Here is a 27,391-nt window from a genome sequence, read left to right as displayed (position 1 = left end):
AGATATCCTCTGAAACAGGGGTGGCACTGGTTGTGCCCAGGACTTCCTGGCTAAGAAGGGGCTCCCATCTCTGGCAGTGGGGAGACACAACGGGGGAAGATGCACCCTTTTTTTCCTGACTGGGCTGGGCTAAAGTGCCTCATCCTCATTCAATCTGCCTCAACATTGGGAGTAATTCTTGGAGCAATGATCCCAGAAGAGAGTCTGGGAGTTGAGGAGAGAGATGAGAGAAAAGCTGCCCTTGGAAAAAAGAAAAGCCCAGCTAGCCCTGCTCCTCACAAGAGAGTTCCTTGGCATCAGAGGGAGCCATCAGGCAGACCCAGCAACATCGAGGACTGCCTGAAGGAAGAGGCCCCTCCCTCTTCAACTATCATCTCGGCCTCAGAGGGAGCCATCAGGCAGACCCAGCAACATCTTGGACTGCCTGAAGGAAGAGGCCCCTCCCTCCTCAACTGTCATCTCGGCCTCAGAGGGAGCCATCAGGCAGACCCAGCAACATCAGGGACTGCCTGAAGGAAGAGGCCCCTCCCTCTTCAACTGTCATCTTGGCCTCAGAGGGAGCCATCAAGCAGACCAGCAACATCTTGGACTGCCTGAAGGAAGAGGCCCCTCCCTCCTCAACTGTCATCTCGGCCTCAGAGGGAGAGATCAGGCAGACCCAGCAACATCTTGGACTGCCTGAAGGAAGAGGCCCCTCCCTCCTCAACTGTCATCTCGGCCTCAGAGGGAGTCATCAGGCAGACCAGCAACATCAGGGACGGCCTGAAGAAAGAGGCCCCTCCCTCCTCAACTGTCATCTCGGCCTCAGAGGGAGCCATCAGGCAGACCCAGCAAAATCTTGGACTGCCTGAAGGAAGAGGCCCCTCCCTCCTCAACTGTCATCTCGGCCTCAGAGGGAGTCATCAGGCAGACCAGCAACATCAGGGACGGCCTGAAGAAAGAGGCCCCTCCCTCCTCAACTGTCATCTCGGCCTCAGAGGGAGTCATCAGGCAGACCAGCAACATCAGGGACTGCCTGAAGGAAGAGGCCCCTCCCTCCTCAACTGTCATCTCGGCCTCAGAGGGAGAGATCAGGCAGACCCAGCAACATCAGGGACTGCCTGAAGGAAGAGGCCCCTCCCTCCTCAACTGTCATCTCGGCCTCAGAGGGAGCCATCAGGCAGACCAGCAACATCTTGGACTGCCTGAAGGAAGAGGCCCCTCCCTCCTCAACTGTCATCTCGGCCTCAGAGGGAGCCATCAGGCAGACCCAGCAACGTCAAGGTCTGCCTGAAGGAAGAGGCCCCTCCCTCTTCAACTGTCATCTCGGCCTCAGAGGGAGAGATCAGGCAGACCCAGCAACATCACGGACTGCCTGAAGGAAGAGGCCCCTTCCTCCTCAACTGTCATCTTGGCCTCAGAGGGAGAGATCAGGCAGACCCAGCAACATCGGGGACTGCCTGAAGGAAGAGGCCCCTCCCTCTTCAACTGTCATCTCGGCCTCAGAGGGAGCCATCAGGCAGACCCAGCAACATCGGGGACTGCCTGAGAGCTGGTGGACGACTACTTCTGCCGCTGCCCCCCCCCCATGTCACCTGGGAAGAAGCTCCCCAGAACTGCGGAGGACTATCTTGCCGCTGTGGTGGCTTTTTACCAGGGGGGAGGGGTCAGTGAGAGAGGGGTGTTTTTATGTATTCTTAATTGTTTTATTGATATTTGCTGTGAACCGCCCTGATCTATGGAAGGGCGGTATAAAAATAAAAAATTTATTATTATTATTATTTATCATGCCGCCACTTCTTGGCACCAACAGGATGAGGGGAATTCCTAGGCAACAAGTCCGTGCCAAAAGTCATTCAGAGGAAACCACTAGGCTCAGCATCATATCACAAAGCAGAGGACTCCAAACCTTCAATGCTGTTTCTGATTCTGAATCTTCCCCTATCTGAGACTGGGGAAGGGGTGCTGGAGAGGAAGAGAGGAGGACTTCCTGGCTGTTGATGGGGGCATAACTGCATCTGGGATGTAGATAAAAATGGAAAGTGACAAAACACACAGCAGCGAGAGAGGCCCTCTCAACTCCTCCTCCGAGACAGATTCTAAATAAATCCCCATCCTGCAATTACTTAGTGATCCTGGTCAGTTTAACAGGAGTATTAGGTTGCTGTCTGGTCTGTGAAAAGGCTATTAAAAACCCATAAAAGCATTGGAAAATGCAGATGAAATGTTTTATTAGTTGGCAGAGTAATTTTTTTAAAAAAAGAGTGCTGAGACATAGGGAGCAAAACCTGGCACACTCACCACTCTCTCCTATTTGCTGACTGTGGCCTCTAGGGAAAAAAGAGGTGCCTTCCATGCCTTGAATCCTGGGATTTTGCAGCTGGCCCAGAGATGCTCCACCGCTGAGAGCAGAGGCAGAGCTGCCAGCAACTTCCATCACTGCCTGCAATGCTCGAGGAGCAGCATCCTAGGAGGCTGGTGTTCCAGCCACTTTCCTCCAGTTCACTTACATGTTCAAATCATCCTTTAACCCCCACAGGACACCCTGAAGGAAACACTTCTGCCAATTCAAGAGGGCCAGAGAGCAAAAATGAAGACTACATAACAAATATGCCCAACCCATGCATTAGTTGGTGGCAAAAGGACAAGTTGCTTACCTGTAACAGTATTTCTTCGAGTGGTCATCTGCGAATACATACAAATGGGTTTCAGTGCTGTTCAGAAACTTCTGGAATCACTGGGCAAAGTTTACTTTGCAACATATAGAAACTTTTTGGCGGTAACTCCGCCCACCCGTTATAAGGCCCCTGCCTTCCCGCTCTTTCCCCAGTTCCGCAATTTTTTCCGCCAAGCAGGCGATGGAAAGAGCCAATCAGAGCAGGACACTGAGGGGATGGACGGGTGGGATTTGTATGTATTCGCAGATGACCACTCGAAGAAATACTGTTACAGGTAAGCAACCTGTCCTTCTTCTTCATGCGAATCATACAAATGGGTTTAGACTGACAAGCTTAGGTATGCAGCGGAGGGAGTGTCCTGAAACCAAAGCTATGGTAAACCAAAGGCATATTTATTGGAACAATAAACACCTTGAACCATAAAAAGAGTCAGCCTTTTTGTTGATGGACAAACCAAACATAGCAATAACATTGCTAAACCTGAGAAGGGAACAAGAGGTCGTGCAAGACCAGTCCCATAGAAATTGTGCAAATCAACAATGGACAAATTGAAAACAGTGACATCTGTACATAAGTGCTGAAACACAAAACGCTCAGTAGTGCAATCAATGCAACCCTGAGACCAACACAGCCCTCCCGAAAGCTGCGTCTCGGATGGCTCTGGTGTCCAACCTATAGTGCATTATAAAAGTCAGAGGTTGGGACCAGACAGCAGCCTTGCAGATATCCTCCAAGGGGATACCCGACAGGAATGCAGAGGATGCTGACATTGCCCTTGTAGAATGGGACCGAACCCTGCCAAGGAGAGGTTTGCCCAGCAGTTCATAGCAGAGGTGGATGGTACCGGCCACCCATTTGGATAACCTCTGCGCAGAGACAGGCAACCCCTTCTTCGGTTCCGAGTAGCATTGGAAAAGTCTCTCAGACCGACTGGAGGCAGCAGTTCTGTCCAGGTAAAATGCCAGCGCTCTCCTGACATCAAGAGAGTGCAGGATCCGCTCCGCATCCGAAGTCTGATTGGAAGCGAGGGTAGGCAACACAATATCCTGACACATGTGGAAAGCAGACACAACCTTAGGCAAAAAAGTAATGTCTGTCCGAAGGACCACCTTGTCCTTGTGAAACCTGAGGAAAGGCTGGTCCCGTCGCAAGGCACAGAGTTCGCCCGCACGGCGGGCAGAGGTGATGGCCACAAGAAAGGCGGTTTTCCAAGTCAATAGTCTCAAGTCCGCTGTGGCCATCGGTTCAAAGGGCCTGGATTGGAGAGCAGACAGCACTGTATCCAGGCTCCAAGCCGGTGCTGGTACCGACACAGGAGGATACAAGTTGGCACAACCCTTAAGGAACCCCTTCACCAAGGGATCCCTAAAAAAGGAAGCCCTCCCCCCGAAATGGTACTTAGCACAAATGGCGGACAAATAGCACTTAATGGACACGAGGCAAAGTCCCTCATCCAAAAGCGCCATCAAAAACTCCAGCACCACTGGAGTGGACACCTGAGCAGGAGACAAGCCCTTTCGATCAAGGAAGATGGTAAACCTCCTCCATTTCAGGGCATAGGACCGCTAGGTGGAAGGTTTCCTTGCAGCCAGGATCACCTTTTTCACTGTCTCCGGCAGGGCAGTCAGGGCCGTATCCTCCAGGCCACCAGCGGCAGGTTCTCGATGTCCGGATGGAGAATCCATCCGTCCTGGATCGACAGCAGGTCCGGGCGAGGATCGAGGCGGAGAAAGCATCTCTTGGAGAGGTGGAGAAGGGATGCGAACCAAGGTTGTTTCGGCCACCACGGCGTGATCAGGATCGCATGCGACCGGTCGGTTGTCATCTTGGACACCACCCTGATGATGAGAGGGAACGGAGGGAAGGCGTAGAGGAGCTCTCCCGTCCAGAGGAAAGCGAACACGTCTCCGAGGGATCCGTCCATTCACTTCCTTGAGCAGAACTGGGAACAGTGGCTGTTCCACCTGGTCGTGAAGAGGTCGATCCGGGGATTTCTCCAACGGTCGAAGAGGTCGCTGACCGTCTCGGGATGGAGCCTCCATTCGTGGCACACCGACGGAGATCTGCTGAGGCGATCTGCCAACTCGTTGTCTTCTCCAGGAAGATGCATCGCCTGGAGGAGGATCTGCCTCTGGATGCACCAATCCCAGATGCGGAGAGTGAGGTCGAGCAGAGTTCTGGACCTGGTGCCTCCCTGTTTGTTGATGTAGTACATCACGGTGGTGTTGTCCGTCCTCAGGAGGACCACCTTGCCTGCAACAGCGGATTTGAATGCCCTCAGTGCCTTCTCTACCGCCAGCATCTCCAAAGCGTTGATGTGGAGGAGCTTGTCCTGGGCCGACCACTTGTCCTTGATGACCAGGTCGAGCAGGTGAGCGCCCCAACCTTCCAGGGAAGCATCTGTTGTCAGAGTTAAGTGAGGCTGAGGCTGAAGGCAGGGCATCCCGATGCAGACGTTGCAGCAGTCCAACCACCATCTGAGAGAAGCCGCCACAGGTCTCGGTACCGTGAGCCACTTGGACGGGGGGTCCTCCACCGGGGAGAAGACCGAGAGGAACCAGGACTGTAGGGGTCGGAGGCGAAGCCGTGACCAAGGTGTGACAGACGTCGTCGATGCCATGTGTCCCAGGGCGACCTGAACGTCCCTGACCCTCACCCTCCTGTGGGAGATGAAAGGTCTGAGTGACGCCGCCAGGGCCTGGAAACGGTCTGGAGGGAGAAAGGTGAAGCATCTTTCGGAGTCGAGGATGGCCCCGATGAATTTGACCTGCCTGGTCGGTGTGAAGTGGGACTTCTCTCGGTTGACGACCAGTCCCAGGGAGTCTAAGAGGTGCAAGGCGAACGAGACTGCTTCCCGCAGTTCCTGTTGGGACTCGGCGGCGAACAGCCAGTCGTCCAGGTATGGGAAGACCATGAAGCCCTTCTGATGAAGGTAAGCCACCACCGGTGCCATGCACTTCGTGAAAACTCTGGGCGCCGTGGCCAAACGGAAGGGGAGCACGTTGTAGTGGTAAGAAACGGGACCGACGGCGAATGCGAGGAATCTCCGGTGGGACTCCCGAATCCCGATGTGGAAATAAGCGTCCTTCAGGTCGATCGTTGCAAACCAGAGACCCTGATGAAGCAAGGGAAGAATGGAAGCTAGGGTTACCATTCGGAAACGCCGGTATTCAAGACACAAATTCAGATCCCTCAAGTCCAGGATGGGTCTGATGCCTCCATCCGACTTCGGTACCGTAAAGTACCTGGAGAAAAAAACCCTGGCCAACAGGCCGGGCGGTAAAGGGGAGATTGCCCCCTTGCTAAGCAAAGTGCGCACTTCGTCGAGAAGGGTGTCCGAGGGGGGGGTGGACATGAAGACTCCGGTCTTGGGGAGCTCTTGGAACTCGAGGGCATATCCCCTACGGACGATGTTGAGCACCCACGAGTCTGTTGTGATGGAGGCCCAGGTGGTAGCAAATGGCTTGAGTATGTCCAAGAAAAATGGGGGAGAGGGGACGAAGCGAGCTAGACCCCATCAGTCTCTCTTCTTACCCTGGTCACCATCCTGCCGGCGGGGCTTTCGGTGCCGGGTAGGAAAATTCCGTCGGCCAGGGGAGGAGGATGACTGGGACGCGTGCCTGGATCATTGAGAGCCCTGCTGGTGGAATTGGCGTTCCTGGCCAAATGGTCTGTAGGACTGGCCTTGGGATTGCCATGGGCGCTGTCTCTTGCGAAACGGGGCTGACACCGAGGATGACATGCCATGTTTCCTCGCGGCTGCCTTCATCTTAAACTTGCGATTGAGGCGGTCTTCGGTGTCGGTGTTGAAGAGCCCAGACTCATCGAGAGGCATCTCTTCGATAGCCGACTTGACTCCAGGAGTGAGATCTGTGCCCCTCAGCCAGGCGTGTCGGCGGAGCGCCATTGACGCCGACATCGCCCTTCCCACGCAGTCAGTGATGTTGCGGCACGCGGTGATGAGCCATCCCCCTACGGAATCGGCCTCGTCTCTGACCTCAACCAGCTTCCTCTGGACATCATCCAGGACGTTGGGAATCAGGGGGGAGATAGTCTCCATCAAGGACTGCACATAGGCCCCCATGCATGCAGTGTAGTTGGTGGCTTTGACAGCTAAGCAAGAAGCTGAATAGGCCTCCTTTGCCAGCCCATCGATCTTGCGAGCCTCCCGGTCTACTGGAGAGGTGGCCTGTTTGTGGGTGGAGGCGAGCTGCGAGCCCTCTACGATGGCCGAGTTCTGTCTTGGATGAGTTGACAGCCATGGAGAGGACGCCGGAGAGACGCGGTAGAGGGTTTCCACCTTCCGCGAAGTGCCGACCAAGGCCGCAGGGTTGTCCCAAGACCGCTTGATGATGGTCTCCAGGGATGGAAGGAGAGGGATGCAGGGTGGGGTTGGAACCCGACCATGGACCCTTTGTTCCACCGGATCCCAGGCCGCCTCCTCAGGGTAAGCCAGCTCAATGTCCAGAGCCCTGGACATTTTGATGACGTGCTTGCTGAAGGATCGGCGATCGTCAGTAGGCGACGCTGGCTCAGGGTGGTGCATGACCTGTGGAGAGTCCTGCGGTGACAGGTCGTCGTCAGAGGGCGAGTCAGGTGAAGCTGGCGACTGTACCGGCACAAGATCCGACTCGGTATCGGAGTGGATCACCAGGTGCTCCAGTTCGGGATGGTCTCGGCCGGGCCCGTGAGAGCGTGGTCCAAGCTCAAACCTTGATGAGGAAGGCTTAGCTGCTGAGGTGGAGGGCTTGGAGGTAACCGTCGAGGCCTTGTCCTTTGGGGCCCGGTGACGGCGACCTCCATCAAACTTGCGAAGTGCCGTCTCTCGCGGGACCGCCATGTAATAACGGTCTACCTCCGAATCATAGAAGACATCAAGGTCATCACGGCCGACATCTTCGGACGGCACAGCCTCCGGACATGGTACCGAGATCGGAGAGCGGACAACAATCGGGGAACGCTGAGGCGGAGCGAGGTCATCATCGTCTGAACCCACGAACTGGGCGGTGGTCAGCCCGGAGAGCGTCGGAGCTAGACGTGGGACATCATCTCGCACGGAAGAGTCCTGTGGCAGCGGAGTGGGAGTCTGGAGGGCCGGAGCTAGTACCGAACGCTGTGGAGTAAGGGGTTCAGCATCCTTATGGTGACTATGTCCGTCGGAGGACTTGGAGGACTCCTTGCGTGGCTTCTTCTTGGGTGGCTCGGAAGAAGCGGAGTCAGAGTGTTTGGCCTTTTTGACGGGCCTGGGTGCCTCCGGAGGAAAGAAGGGGTTCTCCTGGAGTTCTCTCATCCGAGATGAACCGGCTGATGACACAGAAGCCGTCAGGGCAGAGGTTGACGGACTGGAGACTGCAGCCGCCGGAGTGGTGAGGTCTCCTCCCTTAGCCTTCTTGGAGTGCTTGGGCTTACGGGACGGAGCCGAGGTTGACCGGTCGGTCCCGACCTTGGAGGCGGAGCCAGCAGCCGACGCCGGAGCCGTCGAACCCTCGGTCCCCGACAGTGTGCAGGAGCTCTTTGAGGGTTTGGTGGTGGTACTGGACCTATCTGGGCCGCTGACCACAGAAGACGACTTGGCACTGGGCTTGTGAGAGCCGCGGCCCACTTTGGCGGGGGTTGATAGCGCCGGGGGGGCCGAAGCGGCGCTTGTAGGACTCTCGCGCGGGGCCGGGACAGGAGCGGCAGCCGGGAGGGAAGGAGCCGAAGCCAGGCGGGAAGTCTCCCCATAGACCTTACCCTGGGCGATCGCCGAAGTCAGGCGGGATTCACGGTTCTTACGCGCCTGCAACGTCATAGATTTGCAGAGCGAACAGGATTTCATGTCGTGGTCGCCGCCAAGACAGAGAAGACACGAAGAGTGAGGGTCTTGGACCGGGAGTTTGCCCCCGCAGACATCACACTTCTTAAAAGGAGGCGACATCGTGACGGAGTGATGGAGAGGAGACGAAGTCGAAGTCAAGAGCAGTCCGAGGTCAAAGTACAGTGGGGGCAGTGGTCAAAGAGAGTGGTCAAGAACGGTCCGAAGTCAAATAGCCAGTGATCCAATAACAGAAGCAAGAGCGAAGTTCCCTAAAGCAGTGAGCACGGCGGAAAAAAGGAACTGGGGAAAGAGCGGGAAGGCAGGGGCCTTATAACGGGTGGGCGGAGTTACCGCCAAAAAGTTTCTATATGTTGCAAAGTAAACTTTGCCCAGTGATTCCAGAAGTTTCCGAACAGCACTGCGCAGGCGCAGTGAAACCCATTTGTATGATTCGCAGAGACCACGAAGAAGAACTGAGGTGTTACCATCATGGGGGTCAGGCTTTCTGGAAGGAGCCAATATGTTTCACAGGTCTCATCGCCCACATCTCTCCTACGTAAAGTCTGCTTCCCCCAGTAGTTCCTCAGCAGGGAGGAATACCACCAGGCTGGGAACTGGCACCAAGCAGTAAAGTACAGTGCAAGAAGTTACACTCACACAGACACACCTTACTCTAGTGGTGAGAAAGGCCCAAACCCTGCAAGGGCTAGGGGGTGCAAAAGGCCATTTCTCCTGGGCTGTAATTTCACCTTTCCATTTACTCTCTGCACCCACCTTCTCTTTGCATCGGAAGCTGCTGAACCGTGAACCACCAGATCAGTCTGTTTCACCTAAAATCTTGTAGCCTGAGTGCAACAAAGCAAAGGAACAAAGGAAGACCCCCCTTTCTCAGCCCCACCTGGACATCCCTGGCACTCTCTCCTGTCCCATTCTGTTTCCAAAACCAAGAGAGAGCTACTGGGTTCTCTGGACAGCATGCAGCACTCATTTATTTATTTGACTTGTATCCTGACCTGTTCCTCCAAAACTGGGATCCCTTGCACCAGAGATTTCTCACAGGACAGGATGGAACTAACAAACCTCTGCTGCTTGCAGCAGCTGCTGTACTCTAAATGAGGATTGGGGCCAACACTGTCCCTACATATTCCTTAAACTAGTGATACCATAGGGATCATGAATATGGACCAATCACAAACGGGTAACCCATAGGTTATGCATTCTTGTCTGACCAATGAGACATATTTCTTAAGTGGCTACCATAAGTCCCACACATTTCACTGAAACATGCTGTATTTGAGACTAAAATTGGATTTAGCTCATAGAATTTATTATTTTTTAAGACAATGGTGTTTATGTTTAGGGGCACCATGCCCATTTTCTCACGCAACGCATGTGCCGACTAAACTGGCAGAAATAAGAATAGCATGCTTTAAAGTCACAGGAGCCACTTTACAAGAATGTAGAGCCAGCTGCACCCAGAGCAAGGAGGAAACATCTGCCTAATCTTTGCCACGACCTAATTAAGTAACTGCTTGAGGCTTGGCTTCTGAATACAGTTCGTATGCTAAAAATAAAGATGAGAAAAAAACAGCACCCTGGATTCAGCACTCCAAAGGAGTTCACTCCATGGTAGCCCCTGTGGCCTCTGCCTCCACTTAGCACCCCAGTGCCCTCCGCACACCCGGCGGCCAAAGAAATTCACAAAAGTCAGGCTGTGGTGTCCGTTTCCCAAGTTAAGAGAAGAGGAAGCGAGCTACTGGTGGGGGACATGTCGACGGCACAGAGCCACACTCTCCCGATCTGGAACAGAGATCAAAAGAAACCACAAGGTACACTATGCATTGTCCATGCACCCCCCTCCTCAAGAACCACACCAACTCCCCAGAAGAGACACTGGGACAGCCTTTGACTCGCCCCACCAAAAGGTCTTTCCTGCAACCAGCTGAGAAATCAGGAACTTTCAGCTATCAACCGAGACTACAAGAAAGTTTTCCAACACTGCCCAGGGCTCTGTCTAGATTGGGATTTAAGTTTCCCTGGACCAAGTAGTGTTAGAATCACAGAGTTGGAAGAGACCTCAGGGACCATCCAGTCTAAACCCCTGCCATGCAGGAATACACAATGAAAGCAACTCTGACAGATGGCCATCCAGCCTCTGCTTAAAAACCTCCCAAAAAGGACACTCTACTACACTCAGAGGCAGCAGCATCTCCCACTGTTGAATAGCTCTTACTGTCAGGAAGTTTTTCCTAATGTTGAGGTGGAATCTTGTTTTTCTGTGTTTTGAATCCATTGCTCCGGTCCTAATCTCTGGAGCAGCAGAAAACAAGCTTACTCCATCTTGAGTCTCCATCTCCATCTTTTAGATATTTAAACAGGGGCTATCATGTCACTTCTTAACCTTCTCTTCTCCAGGCTAAATATATCCAACTCCCTAAGCTGGTCCTCATAGAGCTTGAGGGTTTCCAGACCTTCCACCATTTTAGTCCCTGGATATGGTCCAGCTTGTCAACATCTTTCTTGAATTGTGGTGACCAGAACTGGACAAAGGATTCTAGGTGAAGCCTGACCAAAGCAGAATAGAGTAGCACTTTTACCTGCCTTCTCCTAGACAGGTCTTGACAAAAGCTGTTGAACAGCTTTTGCCTGGGGAGCAAGGTGCTTATGATCTGGATCAAGGGATGATCAAGGGATAACTGTTGTAGAGTCATCTCAATCCATGAAAGGAATGTGCAGACTCTGGCTTTTCCTTCACCCTTTGGATACCTCTTATCAGCAGCTGGCCTTGGCATTCTTCTGGACCAGCTCCTGTGGGCTAGAAGCGCAGAGGGAAGCACAGTGTAACCCTGGTTCTAGTGCAGAAGGCAGCAAAGGAATCCAGCTGGTTGTCCTCCTTATGCTTCAACATCTGTAGTCAACTGCTGGGTGATGTTAATGAATGGGGAGTGAGAAGCAACCATGTGCTGATGACACCCAGCTTGCTCTCCTTTCCCCTGGAAGGGAGCTCCGATGCTGGCTAGTTGTTTAGGGGTGGTGAGGAGCTGGATATGGTGCAACAAAGCGAGGATGGCAGTACTGCACATTCCAAACTCACAAGTCATGGAAGTGGCAAGACAGGCTGTTCTGAGAATGGGTTTGCATTCCTCCAGAAGGAAGTAGGAACATGGCTTGGAGGCACTCCTTAATCCAGCACTGTCTCCCTTGAGTCCTGTTTGGGGCAGAAAGGCAGGACAGAAATTGAACAAAGAAATGCCTCTCTCTCTTGAGGCCCAGATAACTTCTCTGGCTGTCTGCATGCCTACCTTAGCTCCAACCCGTTTCCTAGCTACAGCCCTTCCCAGTCAGAAATACACTGACCACATGTGGCTGCTTATGAAGTGGGTGAATAACACAGTGGCCCACAGGTGAGAATCAGACATATTTGAATGGGTTCCCCAGCTTTAAAGGAGCTATTAGTTTGCTGATGTTAATATTTAAGGCAATAAATAATATCTCCCCACCTGTCTGCCCACCCTGAGCAGAAATTATTTCACCTCTATAGTCTGAAAAGGGTTGAACACCCAGGCTGGTGCCTACAAGGGTTCAACACCCACCAAAAGTAAAGCAAATTATTTTCCAAAATGGGGACATTTCCTGTTCTGGACCAGCAAGGCACAAGGTGAGTTCCCGAAAGACAGTTACTCAACAAGATCCATCAACAAACACAACTGGAAAAGCTGTTCCTCCTTCCACTATCAAGCAAGACTTTTTATAGCCTCTTGACAAAAAAGAGATCTTCAGACAAACAAAGGGTATCCGGCTGGTAAGGGACTGGGGTGCACAAATCCATTTGACAGTGGCCAAAAGGGCAGTGTCCCTTGTGCTTGGGAGCTGAGTGACAACAAACAGGATATCAAGTAGGGCCAGATTGTGAGCGGTGGGACCACAGGAAAGATCCCTAGAAGTTATATACAAGCTGGGAGGAAAGTGTGACCTGTTGATCTCATGCAGTCACACTTTAACAGCCCTCAAGCCCCCTCTCACATTATATTAAAAAGCTTCTTAGATTATAAAAGGGTCCCAAACCAACAAAAAACATGTACAACATGCCAGTTTCACTTAGGGTGTCCTAACACCCCTGAAATAGAAAAAAGGTTGAAAGAAATAGGTTGAAAACGGCATCTGGAAGTGGTAACACGTTACATCCAATGCACACCGGGGGCAGAAGGATTTAGCCCTTTACCTGTGCAATTGCCCAGTTTGTTATACACATACGTTGTATGCCAGATATGAGCAAACAAGGCGCACGGTGTGCTTAAAAATGTTTTTCTTCTTTTGGACAACAACTCCCAGAATCCTCCAGCTGTCATGCCCACCACCAGCCATGATGGTGGGATAATTCAGGAAACCCTTTCCCAAATTCTGTTGTTCAGTCTTGCTGACAAAGAGAAAACCCACACAAGCCCTTGGTCAAGTGTTGCTTCCACACCAGCTCAACCTCCTCACTTTGCCTCTGCCTGGACTGACCTGAGCTGAAATTCTGGGAACTGAAACATACACACAAAAAGACCAAAAACTCCCCTTCTAACTGTCTGCAGGTTCAGCACCAGAATTTCCAAGTTTCCTCCTTTTGAGGGAAGACATATAGATCCCCCATCCTGGAAGTCAATCCATGAGTCATGGTAGCATTACAGTCCTGGGGTTGGGCCAAGTATGGAGCCTGCACAGGAGAAAGAGGCAGGCATATGGGATGCAAGGGAAGGTGGAGGGTTTAACTAAGGTTGCTTCCACACTGGAGTCCCCTAGTAGCACCTTTGAATCATGGCTTCTTGACCTGCAAACAGAATTTTAATTAGAGAGGGAGGGAGGGGAATTAAAAAAACAACAACAACAGTAATGCCCTTCCTTGTGTCCAACATTTTTCCTGTAATGTTTGGTCACAAGTATTTCTTAAAACTACCTCTTTCACAGGCATTTTATACTGTGGCTATAGCCAAGTGATGCCATCAGAACACAATATCGGCTACTCGGTTCTAAGGCAGTCAGGCTCCAAGTCCAGCCCTGGGGTGAGCTGCCTATCTGCTGTTGGGGACCAACCTAGCCAAAGGCAAAAAAGCTCAGCACCAAAAAGACAACTGCAGATGGTGACAAAGTGGATGCAGAAACCAAACACAAAAGGAAAATTTGTGATCCAGTATCAGTGGAGGAACTACCTGCACTGATAAAATCAGAGCTTTACAAGGTATTTAAGGTATTTCCTATTCAGCACAGGTTGCTTGCAACTTTTAAGGTTTTTTTAAAAAAAGAATTACTGATATTCCTAAATCTAACAATAAAGCCTCGCTTATCTAGAATTCTGAAATCCAAAATACTCCAAAAACCAATTTTGTGCATGCTACAAAGTTTGTGCACATTGAACCATCAGAGAGGGGCTGAGAAAGTGCTCTCTGATAGTCCAACGTGCACAAACTTTAAAGCATGCACAAAAGTATTTTTAAAATTTTATAGAATTTGAGTATAAGCCACATATGAAACATAAAGGTATGGAAACCACCAAGCCCTATGAGGACTAGCTTAGAGAGCTGTGTAAATTTACAGCGCTTCATAAATAAAGATTAATAACATTTAACCCATTCTCAGGCATGTGACTGGCTTTTCTTCCCATATTCCCTTCCAGCTTTTCTTATCTGAGGTCTGCTATGCTTCTTCCAGGAGCCAGGGGTTTGCTTAGAGTTGATGGCACAGTGTTGGAGACTGTTAGAATCATAGAATCATAGAATCGTAGAGTTGGAAGAGACCACTAGGGCCATCCAGTCCAACCCCCTGCCATGCAGGAAATCCAAATCAAAGCATCCCTGACAGATGGCCATCCAGCCTCTGTTTAAAGACCTCCAAGGAAGGAGACTCTATCACCTTCCGAGGAAGTGCATTCCACTGTCGAACAGCCCTTACTGTCAGGAAGTTCCTCCTAATGTTCAGGTGGAATCTCTTTTCCTGTAGCTTGCATCCATTGTTCCGGGTCCTGTTCTCTGGAGCAGCAGAAAACAAGCTTGCTCCCTCCTCAATATGACATCCTTTCAAATATTTAAACAGGGCTATCATATCACCTCTTAACCTTCTTTTCTCCAGGCTAAACATCCCCAGCTCCCTAAGTCGTTCCTTATAGGGCATGGTTTCCAGACCCTTCACCATTTTTGTCGCCCTCCTTTGGACACGCTCCAGTTTCTCAATGTCCTTTTTGAATTGTGGCGCCCAGAACTGGACACAATATTCTAGGTGGGGCCTGACCAAAGCAGAATACAGTGGCACTATTACTTCTCTTGATCTAGACACTATACTTCTATTGATGCAGCCTAAAATAGCATTGGCCTTTTTAGCTGCCGCATCACACTGTTCACTCATGTTCAACTTGTGGTCTACTTGGACTCCTAGATCCCTTTCACACATAGTTTCATTCAGCCAGGTGTCACCCATCCTATATCTGTGCATTTTATTTTTCCGCCCTAAGCGCAATACCTTATATTTCTCTGTGTTGAATTTCATTTTGTTAGCTTTGGCCCACCTTTCTAGTCTATTCAGGTCATTTTGAATCTTGATCCTGTCCTCTGGGGTATTAGCTATTCCCCCTAATTTGGTGTCATCTGCAAATTTGATAAGTATGCTCCCAATTCTGTCATCCAGGTCATTGATAAAGATGTTGAATAGCACTGGGCCCAGGACAGAGCCCTGCGTGAATTACTTAGCGCTAAATTCTCAAATGAGCCACTGGTCCCCCTCAGGCAGCACAGGCTGAAAATTCACTGTTATAAGGCACAATTTAGCATTAAAGCTCCAGTTGTGCAGAACAAGAAGCACTGCAATGGGCTAAATCTGCCTGAAAGTTGTCAGCTAAAGTGGTTGCAGAGTGCAATCCTGAAGAGCTCTGACACTGTCCATAGCTATCATTCAGGCTGTTGCAATCCCCTTTTAAGGGTCTGACTATGGGGCAGAAGGACAAGGGACAACACACCAATGTGAGAGGATTTGGCAAGAAGAAATGAAGACAGAGAGAGGCATGGCAAGGCAAAGTTTTAGCACTGCAAGCAATGCAAAGGCAGATCAAAACCCTGGTGGACAACCAGTGTGCAGGTGGACAACCATTGTGTGAAAGAGGCAGAAGTAGTCTTGGAGAAATAAAGACAGGGACTTGCCAAGGCCTGTCTGTGTTTCTATGTGACCCATTGCCATTGTAAAGTGGCTCCATTATTAAAAGATGAAATAATCCAAAAATCCCCACAGGGACCTTTCTCCAGCCTTTTATTAATTCTCAACAGGAGATGCCAAGTCTCCAGACAGAGTGATACCCCATAAGCTAAGCTGTTTATTCCACAGCTGTGTTTGTCCCCATGTGCCCGCCTTACACATTTTGTTTCAAGATGGAGAATTGAAGATGGCGCCTTTCATTCACCCATGAAGATAGGAGACCTCCACAAGGAGGAGAGGGGAGTGCCCTCATCTCTCAAAAATGGACCAAGAGTTGACTGCCAGACAATCTCCCTGTGTGCCCTGCCATACATGCCTTTCTCTCTCTAAAGGATCTGGGCCAGGGGGGTGCTGCTCACTTGGCTGATCATTGCTCCATTTCTCCAAGCCCTCTCTCCACATGGCATCAGCTAAGAACACAAAAACTTTAGAGAGAGTGAGTCTTCTTGCGCAAGGCGATTGCAAAACCGCAACATGTGAAACACTGTGTAACTACGGGTGTTCCAGAACCGTTGAAATTTCAGCAGTTCATTAATTTATCCTGTTTTAGCATTTCAGAAAGGCGATTTTATCTCTCCCTGCTCTCCACAGACTGAGAGCCTTGGTGAGGGAAATTTCTTTTCCTTATGAGACTGAGGTGGCTGGCATGTGGGTGTGTGTGGGAATTCCTTATTTTTATTTCTCTCGTCTGTATAAATTCCATCTGACAACCAAAACTTTGGCCTTCCAAGGGGCTTGCATTTATTTCTCTAGATTCTGGAGAGCTTATGAGAGAAAACGCCAGGAAAGTATCTACAATTAATCAGATACGTACTTCCTTTCACCACCCGTGAAATCAACCTCCACATAACAAGCACTTTCCCCCACCTGCTCCAACATTAGCAATGAGAAATATTTCTTTGTGTACCTTTCAAAGGCACTAAGAAACATCACACCCTTGTGAATGGGCCAGAGTTAAATGCAGAGCTATCTTTAGCCGCCATTTCCCATACTGTGCATGAGGAGGAGCTGGGGTGGGAGAGGGAAGGAGCTGAGCAATAAAACTCTGCTTATGATTACAGAAAATTCCCAGGACATTTAAAAAAAGAAAGAAGAACAAGAAGTCACAGGAAATGGTTGCTAAGAAATATTTCTACCTATGTAAACAGTACAGGCACGGCTTCCCACATACACACCCCTACCTCTTTCAACTTTAACACTCTCTGACAGGCAGGTCTTGGTAGCAATGGCAGGAACTAAGAAGAGCTATTAAGCAAGGAGCCCTTTGGGCACAAGTGAACTGGCTACCCAAAACAGCCTGTTTGCTGGACAGGCTGTGGAGCCATAGAAGTTAAAAGTGGTTGTCAAAATGGAGACACATTCAGCCTTTGACTTTCTCACATTCCACTCTTTCAGGTCCCTTGCGCTGTTCTCCTCAATTCAGCATGACATTCAAGCCTGCAACTGAGAAAATATTAAGAGCAACTTGAAAAAACAAACTAGAGCAAGCAATAATTCCCTTCTGGGGGAAGACAGCTTGCTCCCCACACTGGAAAGAGAGACACAGACTGAGCTCAAAGAGGCAGAGAGGCAAATGCGAAGGCATCTGTGATGAACCCTTCCTTGTCAAAATTCAAGGGCAAAGCAGTGGCACTTTCTTGTTTTGTCTGCCAGAGCAGACAGAGAAGAAGTGGTTTAGACAGAGACAAGATGGGGGAATGGTGGATCATGCCCTGAGGATGTGTGTGTGTGGTGCTGCAATTGTCTGTGGGATCATTTGGAAATTCACAGACAGATGCAATGGATCCCTTTTTTTAAAAAACCAACAACAATATTTTGTGAGCATCTCAAGTGCTTAGCAAACAGGCTAAGGCAAACAGGTGATGGGAGGGGAAGCAAGAAAGATCATTGTTCCAAGGGCCTTGTGCCACATATCTGGAGGAGAATGCAAGCCCTTTTCAGCTGCAGTACCTGCCAGAAGTGGGAGACAGGCTGAAAGCTGGTAGTTAAGCACAAATGGCAGAAGCTCAGTAAATGAAGAAGGTTTTGTTGTTAAACTTTTCCCAAGTTGTACATCAACTGTGAGTGCTGCCACTTAAAATGGTTTGGCCTTTTAAAACACATTTTAAAAAAGAAAAACAGAAGCCACATGTCAGCTTGGGCATGTAAGTAAACACAAGAATGAGTTTAGCAAGCAATCAAAACCAAAGTCTTTGTTTTCTCTCTCCTGGCAAGTCCAAAACACTGACAAGAGATTTCAAATGGACAACGTGATAACATTGTAAAGATAACCAGGCTGCACGTAGACACAACCCATGCATAAGCAGCTTCTGAACATTCTTTAAAAATGAACAAACTGCCATCATGCACATCCCTAGAAGCTCCTTCCAGTTTGGGGCTGTAAGTAAAGGGATTGTGAGAATTGTAGTTCAAAACTCAGCTAATGGTCAGAGACTTCCCAAACCAGGTGTAGCAGATGAATAGAGTGCCCTGGCAGAAGAGATTCAAGGCATTCTGGGGACCAAAAGGGGAACCTTTTGCTGAGTTTGGCATCTTTGACCAAACAGAAAGATGCCATCCAGATATCCCAGGAGATGGACAGGTTGCTTACATGTAACAGTATTTCTTCGAGTGGTCATCTGCGAATACATACAAATGGGTTTCACTGCGCCTGCGCTGTGCCTTCGGAAACTTCTGGAATCACTAGGCAAAGTACTCTTTGCAACATATAGAAACTTTTTGGCGGTAGCTCCGCCCATCCCTTATAAAGCCCCTGTTTTCCCGCTCTTTCCCCAGTTCCGCAATTTTTCCGCCAAGCAGGCGATGGAAAGAGCCAATAAGAGCAGGACACTGAGGGGAGGATGGGCGGGATTTGTATGTATTCGCAGATGACCACTCGAAGAAATACTGTTACAGGTAAGCAACCTGTCCTTCTTCTTCGTGGTCTCTGCGAATCATACAAATGGGTTGAGACTAGCAAGCTGAGGTTGACGGCGGAGGGAGTGTCATGACACCTGTATCAACCAACAAATGTTTATTGGATACCAATAAATGAGAGAACAACACAGTGTCCGTGATTTCTTTGTTTGATATTTGCATAGAAACTCTTTGAACACACATCCCATGGGATGTCGAAAAGGCACCTTTAACAGCGAGCCTAGTGAGCTCTTGTACCCTGGATAACATCAGTACAATGCATAATCATGAAAGCAAACTCAACACCCATCAACCATAGTCTAGTGTAGCCCCGATACCAAGACAGCCCTACCAAAGGCCGCATCTCTCTTGGCCCTAGTATCCAACCTGTAATGTCTAATAAAGGTTAAGGGCTGTGACCACACTGCAGCCTTGCAGATATCGTCTAAGGGTACACCAGACAGGAAGGCTGAAGATGCTGCTACCGCTCTAGTAGTGTGAGAGCGGACCCTAGCCGGTAGAGGCTTACCCAAGAGTTCATAGGATAAGCAGATGGTGTTAGACACCCACTTCGAGAGTCTCTGCGCCCATACAGGCAGTCCTTTCTTGGGCTCCGAGTAGCACTGAAACAGTCTCTCGGAGCGGCTAGAGTCTCTAGTCCTATCAAGGTAAAAGGCTAGGGCCCTACGGACGTCAAGTGTGTGGAGAGCCCTTTCAGCATCGGTGGTTGGGCTCGGGGCCAGGGTCGGGAGAACAATGTCCTGGCACATGTGAAACACAGAAACAACTTTGGACAAAAAGGTAATGTCTGTCCTAAGGACTACCTTGTCCAAGTGAAACCTGAGGAAGGGTTGGTCCCGACGCAGAGCACAGAGTTCACCCACGCAGCGAGCAGAGGTAATAGCCACCAAAAAAACCGTCTTCCATGTCAGGAGCCTGATGTCCGTGGTGGCTAAGGGCTCAAAGGGTCTAGTCTGCAAAGCTCCCAGTACCGCCTCGAGGCTCCAAGCCGGGGGCGGTAAGGATGCCTGAGGATGTAGGTTGTTACATCCCCTCAAGAAACTTCTGACCAGGGGGGTCTTTGAAGAAAGAGGGTCTGCCCTCGAACTGAAAAAAGGAACAGATGGCCGACAAGTAGCACTTGACAGATGTGAGGCAGAGACCAGAGTTGACCAAAGACATCAGGAAATCCAGAACCACCGGTGTCGTCACTTGGGCCGGAGAGAGGTGTCTGTCAGCCAGGAAACGGAGGAACTTGTTCCATTTCAGCGTGTAGGACTTTCAAGTGGCTGGTTTCTGGGCGGCTAGGATGACCCTACGCACCAGGGCTGGGAGTCGTGCTAGGGATGGATTCTCCACGCCACCAGAGGAAGGGTGTCGATGTCGGGATGTCGTACACAGCCTCCCTGAACTGTGAGAAGATCCGGTCTGTGCTCGAGACGGAGAAAGTTGCCCTGGGAGAGATGGAGAAGGCAAGGGAACCAAGGCTGACCTGGCCACCACGGGGTGATCAAGATCCCGTCGGTGGTATCCGATGTCATTTTGGACACTGTCCTGGTGATCAGAGGAAAGGGGGGAAAGCCGTAGAGCATCACCCCCAACCATCGGAAGCCGAACGCATCTCCGAGGGAGTCCTCGCTCCGCGTCCGGGAGCAGAACTGGGGACAATGAGTGTTGTGGTCAGTCGCAAACAAGTCTATTTGCGGGGTTCCCCACCGACTGAAGAGGTCGAACACCGTCTCCGGGTGAAGTCTCCATTCGTGACATTGCGACGGAGACCTGCTGAGAAGATCCGCCAGGTCGTTCTGTGTTCCCGGCAGGTGTACCGCTTGGAGCAGGATGTTTCGAGCTATGCACCAGTCCAACACCTAGAGGGTGATGTCGAGGAGAGTGCGCGATCTGGTCCCTCCCTGCTTGTTCAGGTAATACATTACGGTGGTGTTGTCCGTCCTGAGCTGAACAACCTTGCTGGAAAGGGAGGACTCAAACGCCCTTAGGGCCTTTTGTACTGCCAGCAGCTCCAGGGCATTGATGTGCAGCATTCTTTCGTTGCGGGACCACTGGCCCTTGGCCCACAAGTCCAGAGTGTGAGCTCCCCAGCCGTCCTCTGATGCGTCGGTGGTTAGCACCATCTCCGGCTGGGGTTGCGAAAAAGGCATGCCGGCGCAAACGTTTCGGGAGTCGAGCCACCAGTGGAGGGAACAGGCGACCGGCCTTGGAATGGTGAGGCGACGGGATGGAGAGTCTGTCTCCGGGTCGAAAACGGACAGGAACCAGGACTGGAGGGGCCGAGATCGAAGCCTTGCCCACGGCGTGACAAACGTTGTCGATGCCATGTGTCCGAGGGCCACTTGGGTGTCCCTGGCGGTGATCCGTCTCCGGCCGATGCATTGGCCGACGGCTTGACAGAGCGCTCGGAAACGGTCGGAGGGCAGGGACGCTATGCAAGTGTCCGAGTCGAGGGTCGACCCGATGAACCTTATTTGCTTGGTGGGGAGCAGTTGAGACTTTTCGAAGTTGACCACCAACCCCAAACTTTGTAAGAGCTCTAGGGTCTCGGCGGTGTGCTGACGGAGCTCCCGGCTTGACGGAGCAACTATAATAATAATAATAATAATACGTTTTATTTATAAACCGCTATTCCGCAATGATCATAGCGGTGTACAGTAAAAATTGAAATACAATACAAAAAATTGCAAGGCCTCTCTCCCCCTCAAGATGGTGGTCAGGGGAGGGCTCTTAGTCTTTCCAGGCCAGGCCTCGTCTCTCCCCCTCAAGATGGTGGTCGTGGGGGAGGGCTCTTAGTCTTTCCAGGCCAGGCCTCGTCTCTCCCCCTCAAGATGGTGGTCGGGGGGAGGGCTCTTAGTCTTTCCAGGCCAGGCCTCGTCTCTCCCCCTCAAGATGGTGGTCGGGGGAGGGCTCTTAGTCTTTCCAGGCCAGGCCTAGTCTCTCCCCCTCAAGATGGTGGTCGGGAGGAGGGCTCTTAGTCTTTCCTATCAGCCAATCGTCCAGGTACGGGAAGTCTCTGATGCCGCGACGATGCAGATGGGACACCACCGGCGCCATGCACTTGGTGAAGACCCGAGGAGCTGTGGATAGACCAAACGGAAGGACGTTGTATCTGTAGACGTCCATCCCGACGGCGAAGGTCAGGAACCTGCGATGACTCTCCCGGATGCTCACGTGGAAGTAGGCGTCCTTTAAGTCGATCGTCACAAACCACAGGCCCTGGTGCAACAAAGGTAAAATAGAGGCAAGCGTTACCATTCGAAAGCGGCGATAGGATAAATAAGCGTTCAGCGCTCTCAAGTCCAATATGGGTCTGATGCCCCCATCAGCTTTTGGGACTGTAAAGTAATGAGAGAAAAAACATCTGGAAATGTCCATGGCGTCGACTGCAGAGATGGCGCCTTTGGCAAGAAGGGTGCGTACTTCGTCAAGAAGGGTGTCCGAGGGGGGAGTGGAAAGGATAGCTCCAGTCCGTAACCCCTACGGACGATGGTGAGAGCCCAAGAATCGGTAGAAATTGAGGACCAGATGGTGGAAAACGGCCTTAGCCTGTCCAGGAAACAAAGAGAGGGGGAGACGACGGAGTACGCTGCGTCCCCTCAGTTTCTCTTCTTGTTCTGGTTGGAGTCCTGCCTCCTGTAGTTCTTCTTATACTTCGAACCGGAGCGGCGGCCCGAGGAAGAAGAGGATTGTGAGGGATACCTTTGCCTGGACTGGTCCTGGCGCTGGAAAGGCCGATCCTGTTGGTAGGATCTATGGCCCTGCCCATACCACTGACGGATGCCGGTGAAGCGTTTACGGGAAGAGGCCTGGGGAGAGGATGACATACCGTGCTTCTTCGCCGCGGTTTTCATCCTATATTTGAAGTTCAGCTTCTCATCCGTCTCGCAGTGGAAGAGGCCGTCCTCATCAAAAGGCATGTCCTCAATGGTGGTGCGGGCATTCTGGTTTAGGTCGGAGGACCTCAACCATGCATGTCTTCGAAGCGCGATCACTGCAGCCATGGATCTTGCGGCGCAGTCCGTGGAGTGCCTGGCCGATGTGATGAGCCAGCTTCCAATTGAATGCGCCTCGTCCCTGACCTGACCCTGAGATTCGTCGGGGAGGTCCAGTATTAGAGGAGAGAACTTTTCCATTAGCCATTGTATGTATGCGCCCATACATGTGTTGTAATTGGCTACTCTCATCCCTAAAGCCGAAGAAAAGTAGGCCTTCTTAGCCAGGGCATCTATTTTCTTCGCCTCCCTGTCTGACGGCATTAGGGAAGCCTTTGGAGTGGAGGCACGTTGCGAGCCCTCTACGATCGCTGAATTCTGTCATGGATGTTCAAACAGCCATGTAGGGTTCGGCGCGATCCTGTAGAGTGACTCTATTTTCCTGTTGTTGGCGGCCGTCGAGGCGGGGGCTCCCCAAGAACGTCTCGCCAACTTTTCAAGGGAGGGGAGCAAGGGAATCGCCGGTGGTGTGGGCAGCTTCCCATGAATCCGCCTCTCAATAGGGTCTGAGGCTTCGTCCTCCGCTTGAGAAATTTGGATGTCGAGAGCACTGCCCATTTTGATCACATGCTCTGCGAAGGTTCGGACATCGTCAGAGGGGGAGACTGCTCCAGGCTGGACGAACTCCTGGTTGGACCGTTGATAGTCGTCGTCCATCGAAGATTCGGAGTCGTCTCTAGGATAATGGGCCTGAGAAGCTGTCTCGTCCCTTGATTCGAGGTCCACGACGTCCAAGTCAGTGACAGTGCCCAGGCGAGGAAGGACTGCGGAGGTCCGGGAGTGAGTGGAGGATGCAAGCGGAGCGAGGATCGGAGGGCCTGCAGTTGGCGTCTGAGGGGTCTCGAGTGGCTTCCTTGCGCCTCGACACCTCCGAGCCCTGTTTATCAGAGCGTTGGTGCTTCGCGGCCAATTGCTCTTCCTCCGGGGATCGTGCATGGGGTCTTTTAGAGGCCGAAGGTGCCGCGGGTGTCGTGGCCGGGACCTTGGCCGAGTCTGGAGACTTTAAGGCCTTGGTAGTCAAGGATCCAGAAACGGAGTGCATCGGTGCCGATGCCCTTGGGACAGAGGACCTCGAGGCAGAACCCTTATGGGAGCTCGAGTCCTTGTCGGCAGCGCAGGTCCTTAGAGCTCTTCTTGCGCTTATCCTGCTTGTCCTTCTTAGGGGGTCGAGAGGCGCCTTCTGACGGGGCCTCGGCCTCCAGGACATCGAGGGAGGTCGGGGCAGACTCCACGATCATCAAAGGCTCGGTGGGCACAAGCTGAGTCGGAGCCTCGGAGAGGGTCGGCAGCGGAGTTGCGGTGAAGGAAGAAGCAGCCAGAGAGGACATCGTGCCCGCAGTGAACACTTTAGTGTAAATCGCGGCTTTGAGCCTGGTTTCCCGGTTCTTCCTGGCTTGGGGAGTGAGTGACTTGCACAAGGCGCAGGATGCAGGAATGTGCGCCTCGCCCAAACACAGGAGGCAAGCCGAATGAGGGTCTTGGCCGGGAATTTTCCCCCCACAAATGGAGCACTTTTTGAAGGGAACCGATGGCATGGTCCACTTACGGTGCGTAGTCAGACAGTCCGAGGTCAATACCGTTCCATAAGATTGCCAAATCAGAGGGAAGCGAGCGCGGAGTCGTTGCAGTCCAATGGTCAAGCCAAATTCCAATCAAGGGGTCAAGCAAAGAGTGGTCAAACAACGGTCCGTGGTCAAGATTAGTGATTCCGATCTGAGATCTCAAGAGCGAAGTTCCCTAAGCAGCTAGCGCGGCGGAAAAAAGGAACTGGGGAAAGAGCGGGAAAACAGGGGCTTTATAAGGGATGGGCGGAGCTACCGCCAAAAAGTTTCTATATGTTGCAAAGAGTATTTTGCCCAGTGATTCCAGAAGTTTCCGAAGGCACTGCGCAAGCGCAGTACAACCCATTTGTATGATTCGCAGAGACCACGAAGAAGAAAGGCCAGATCCTACCAAGCGGCAGCAAATCACTCAACACAGCCCTAAGTAGACACAGAAGTGAGCAGAATGCCAAATGGAACAGTTATTTTGGAAATGCGGCTTCCAGAAGCAAGATTTTAGTTACAAAGAAGCATCAGTCCCTACACGCAAAACCTAGTTCATCCAAAACCAGTCATCTCCTGAATGGGTTCAGAGATCTACAGGCAACCACAAGGACACAGGCCACAGCAGCACCAACCTCATCTTGGGTTTGAGGCTGCGCAACACAAACCATAGAACAGCGGGGGGTGGGGGTGGGGCTGGATATATATCATGTGTGCCTGCAAGGCTTTGGCTAGTTCCTGCTGGCAGACAAGAACTGATTCCTCAGGGGGCCATACAGCCTACCAGAGACAGTGGGGATGGTCTTCTGCTGCAAAACTGCTAGGAAATTAACTTTGGTGGGAAGTGCCCATGCTTTGCATTTGGACGGCTCCAGGGTCACTTCCAGTTTACAAGGGCAGCAGCTGATAGGGAAAAGCCTCTCTCTCTTTCTGCCTCAAACTCTGGAAAGCTATCACTGACATAGTCAGAGGAGACACTCCTGGCCTGGTTGAACCAACACCTGCTTCACGTGACTCCCCCAGCACCCTGCCCCACCTCTGGGTGGAATCCAAGGGTTTAGAAAGATAGAGAAAGCTATCTCTGCTTGATGATTCATGTCTCTAGAACTGCCAGGAGTCACTTACCTGACTGGGTTTCAAAATCTTCATGTAACCAGATACTGTATGCAACCTAAGTAACTTCACCATCAGAACACACTCCTGTGCTGCAGCTCCATTCCTACAGCAAGGATCAGGAGAGGAGAAAACAGGGACAGAGCCCATTGCATGTGCAATGCAGCTATTAGGGTGGCTACCTCAGTAAGGGCTCACAGGTCCACATGCAGCTGAAATTAGTTTTAAAGAGAAAAGGCACACCATTTTTCAAGGAGCAATATATATTTTCAAACAAGGTTATAGAGGAGGCGGAAAAGGAGGAGGAAGAAGAACCACATGTAGTCTGAAAAGAGTTAGTCCACTATCGGAATAATTGGTTTTAGCAAACTAAAAAGCATTCCAATACATTGCCTGAATATTACAGTGCTGTAAACAACTGAAACCATTTCATTTTACCTCTTGAAGCCAATTTAGGTTGGACTTATGGGAATTAGGAGAGAGCTGAAACAGCGAGGCTAAGGCAGGGGTAAGCCAAAAGTGGACTTTAAGCTGCTTTCCCCTCTGCCCCACAGTTTACGGGTCTGTACAGTGCCTGGATGGCCCCATCGCAAAATGTTGGCCTACACACCTGCCACCATAACCCTTCTCTTTGCTGGGCCACCTTATTCAAAATCTGAGGCCCTGCTAGGGCAAGGAAAGTGATGGCCTGTGCCAGCCACAACCTTACCTCTCTGGCAATGTTCATGGGTCCAACAGCGCTCAATTAAAACACCATTGATGACAATGGGCGAGCAGATGCTTTTCCCTTGCATGAAGCCCGGGCACACGTCTCCACATTCCTCCTTGTCGGCCTTGTTCTCTACGATGTAGTTGTCTTCCACCGAGTCTAAAATCCGAGACCAGTCAATGGTGGACAGATAACAGAGCTCATAGTTCTTCTCGATCCGTACAGCACCGCGGGTGATGTTCATCAGGTTATAAAGGCCAATCTCCTTCAAGTGGAGCATTTCGAAGATGACCAGAGCGTAGTTGAAGAAGAGGCGAGTCCCTCGGATCACAGTAAGATTAGGGAAAAGCTTTTTGAGAGTCTCCAGGCCATAAACCCGAAAGAACAGCAAGTAGTCCGTGATCATGATCAGCCGGGGGAAACTGACATCCCGGAAGTCCTCAACCTTGGTGTGGAACAAGAGCAGGATCTGTAGGTGTCCCTCAATCACAGTGCAGTTCTCCAGGAGACTTAGGTGGGTGATGTTGTTGCGAATGTCAATGCTCTGGCAAACTGGAAGGCAAAAAGAGAATTATTTTAGTCTGCCCTTCTTATACATGAAATTTTTATACATGGATTCAAGCATCCAGAGTTTGAAAACGTTCAAAAAAAGTACAACTTTCAACTATCAAACATTGCTTTTCCATTTTTTATAAGGCACACCATTTTGCTATGTCATTATATTTGATGGGACTTGAGCATCCATGGATTTTGTTATCCACGGGGGATCTTGGAACCAAACCCCAGTGGAGAACAAGGACCCACTGTATATCTGTGTACCCTTTCTTTGAATTTATTTTTTTGGCAATTAATTTCCTCATGGAACAAAAACACTTTTGTTTTTTGTGGATTTTTCAGGCTGTGTGGCCATGCTCTGGAAGAATTTATTCCTGATGAAGATGCCAGCCACAGATGCAGGCAAAAAGTCAGGAACTAATTCTTCCAGAACACAGCCACATAGTCTGAAAAACCCACAAAAAAACTATGGATGCCGGCCATGAAAGCCTTCAACTTCACAAAAATACTTTTATGCAGACTTCCCCAAATATCTGCTTTTTTCACTTGCACTGTTTCAAGTTTATGCATGTTTTCTACGTGGTTTCTCAAATTTGTTGTTGTTGTTTCCTTCAAGTCATTTCTGACTTATGGCAACCCTGAGGTGAACCTATCATGGGGTTTTCTTGGCAAGAGTTGTTTAGAGGAGGTTTGCTATTGTCTTCGCCTGAGGCTGAGAGCATATGACTTGCCCAAGGTCACCCAAGGGGCTTCATGGCTGTGCAAGGAATCGAATCCTGTTCTCCAAAGTCACAGTCCAACACTCAAACCATTTTGTCCGCCTATTTAAAAGCAATAACCTAAATCACAAACTTTGGATGAGCACTGATTTCAGAATCTAACATGCATCTGAAGAA

The 27,391-nt window shown here is 50.8% G+C and overlaps 1 protein-coding gene across 1 annotated transcript in view; it reads right to left on the bottom strand.

Annotated features, from left to right (window-relative positions):
* Window positions 1-27,391, bottom strand: part of LOC149284583 (insulin receptor-like) — a gene marked incomplete at its 3' end in the record, with an annotated part of 119,374 nt that overhangs the window by 66,690 nt on the left and 25,293 nt on the right. The window contains exon 2 of the mRNA XM_089496652.1: window positions 25,941-26,492. Coding sequence (XP_089352778.1) covers window positions 25,941-26,492 — 552 coding nt within the window. The remainder of the gene's footprint in view (window positions 1-25,940; window positions 26,493-27,391) is intronic.

Source organism: Sceloporus occidentalis, unplaced genomic scaffold (genome assembly GCF_023333645.1).
Source record: "Sceloporus occidentalis isolate IW3139 unplaced genomic scaffold, rSceOcc1.0.p SCAF_91, whole genome shotgun sequence".
In the NCBI taxonomy this organism is placed as follows: Eukaryota; Metazoa; Chordata; class Lepidosauria; order Squamata; family Phrynosomatidae; genus Sceloporus; species Sceloporus occidentalis.
Note: the sequence above shows the minus strand (reverse complement) of the source record. Positions and strands in the feature narration are given on the sequence as shown.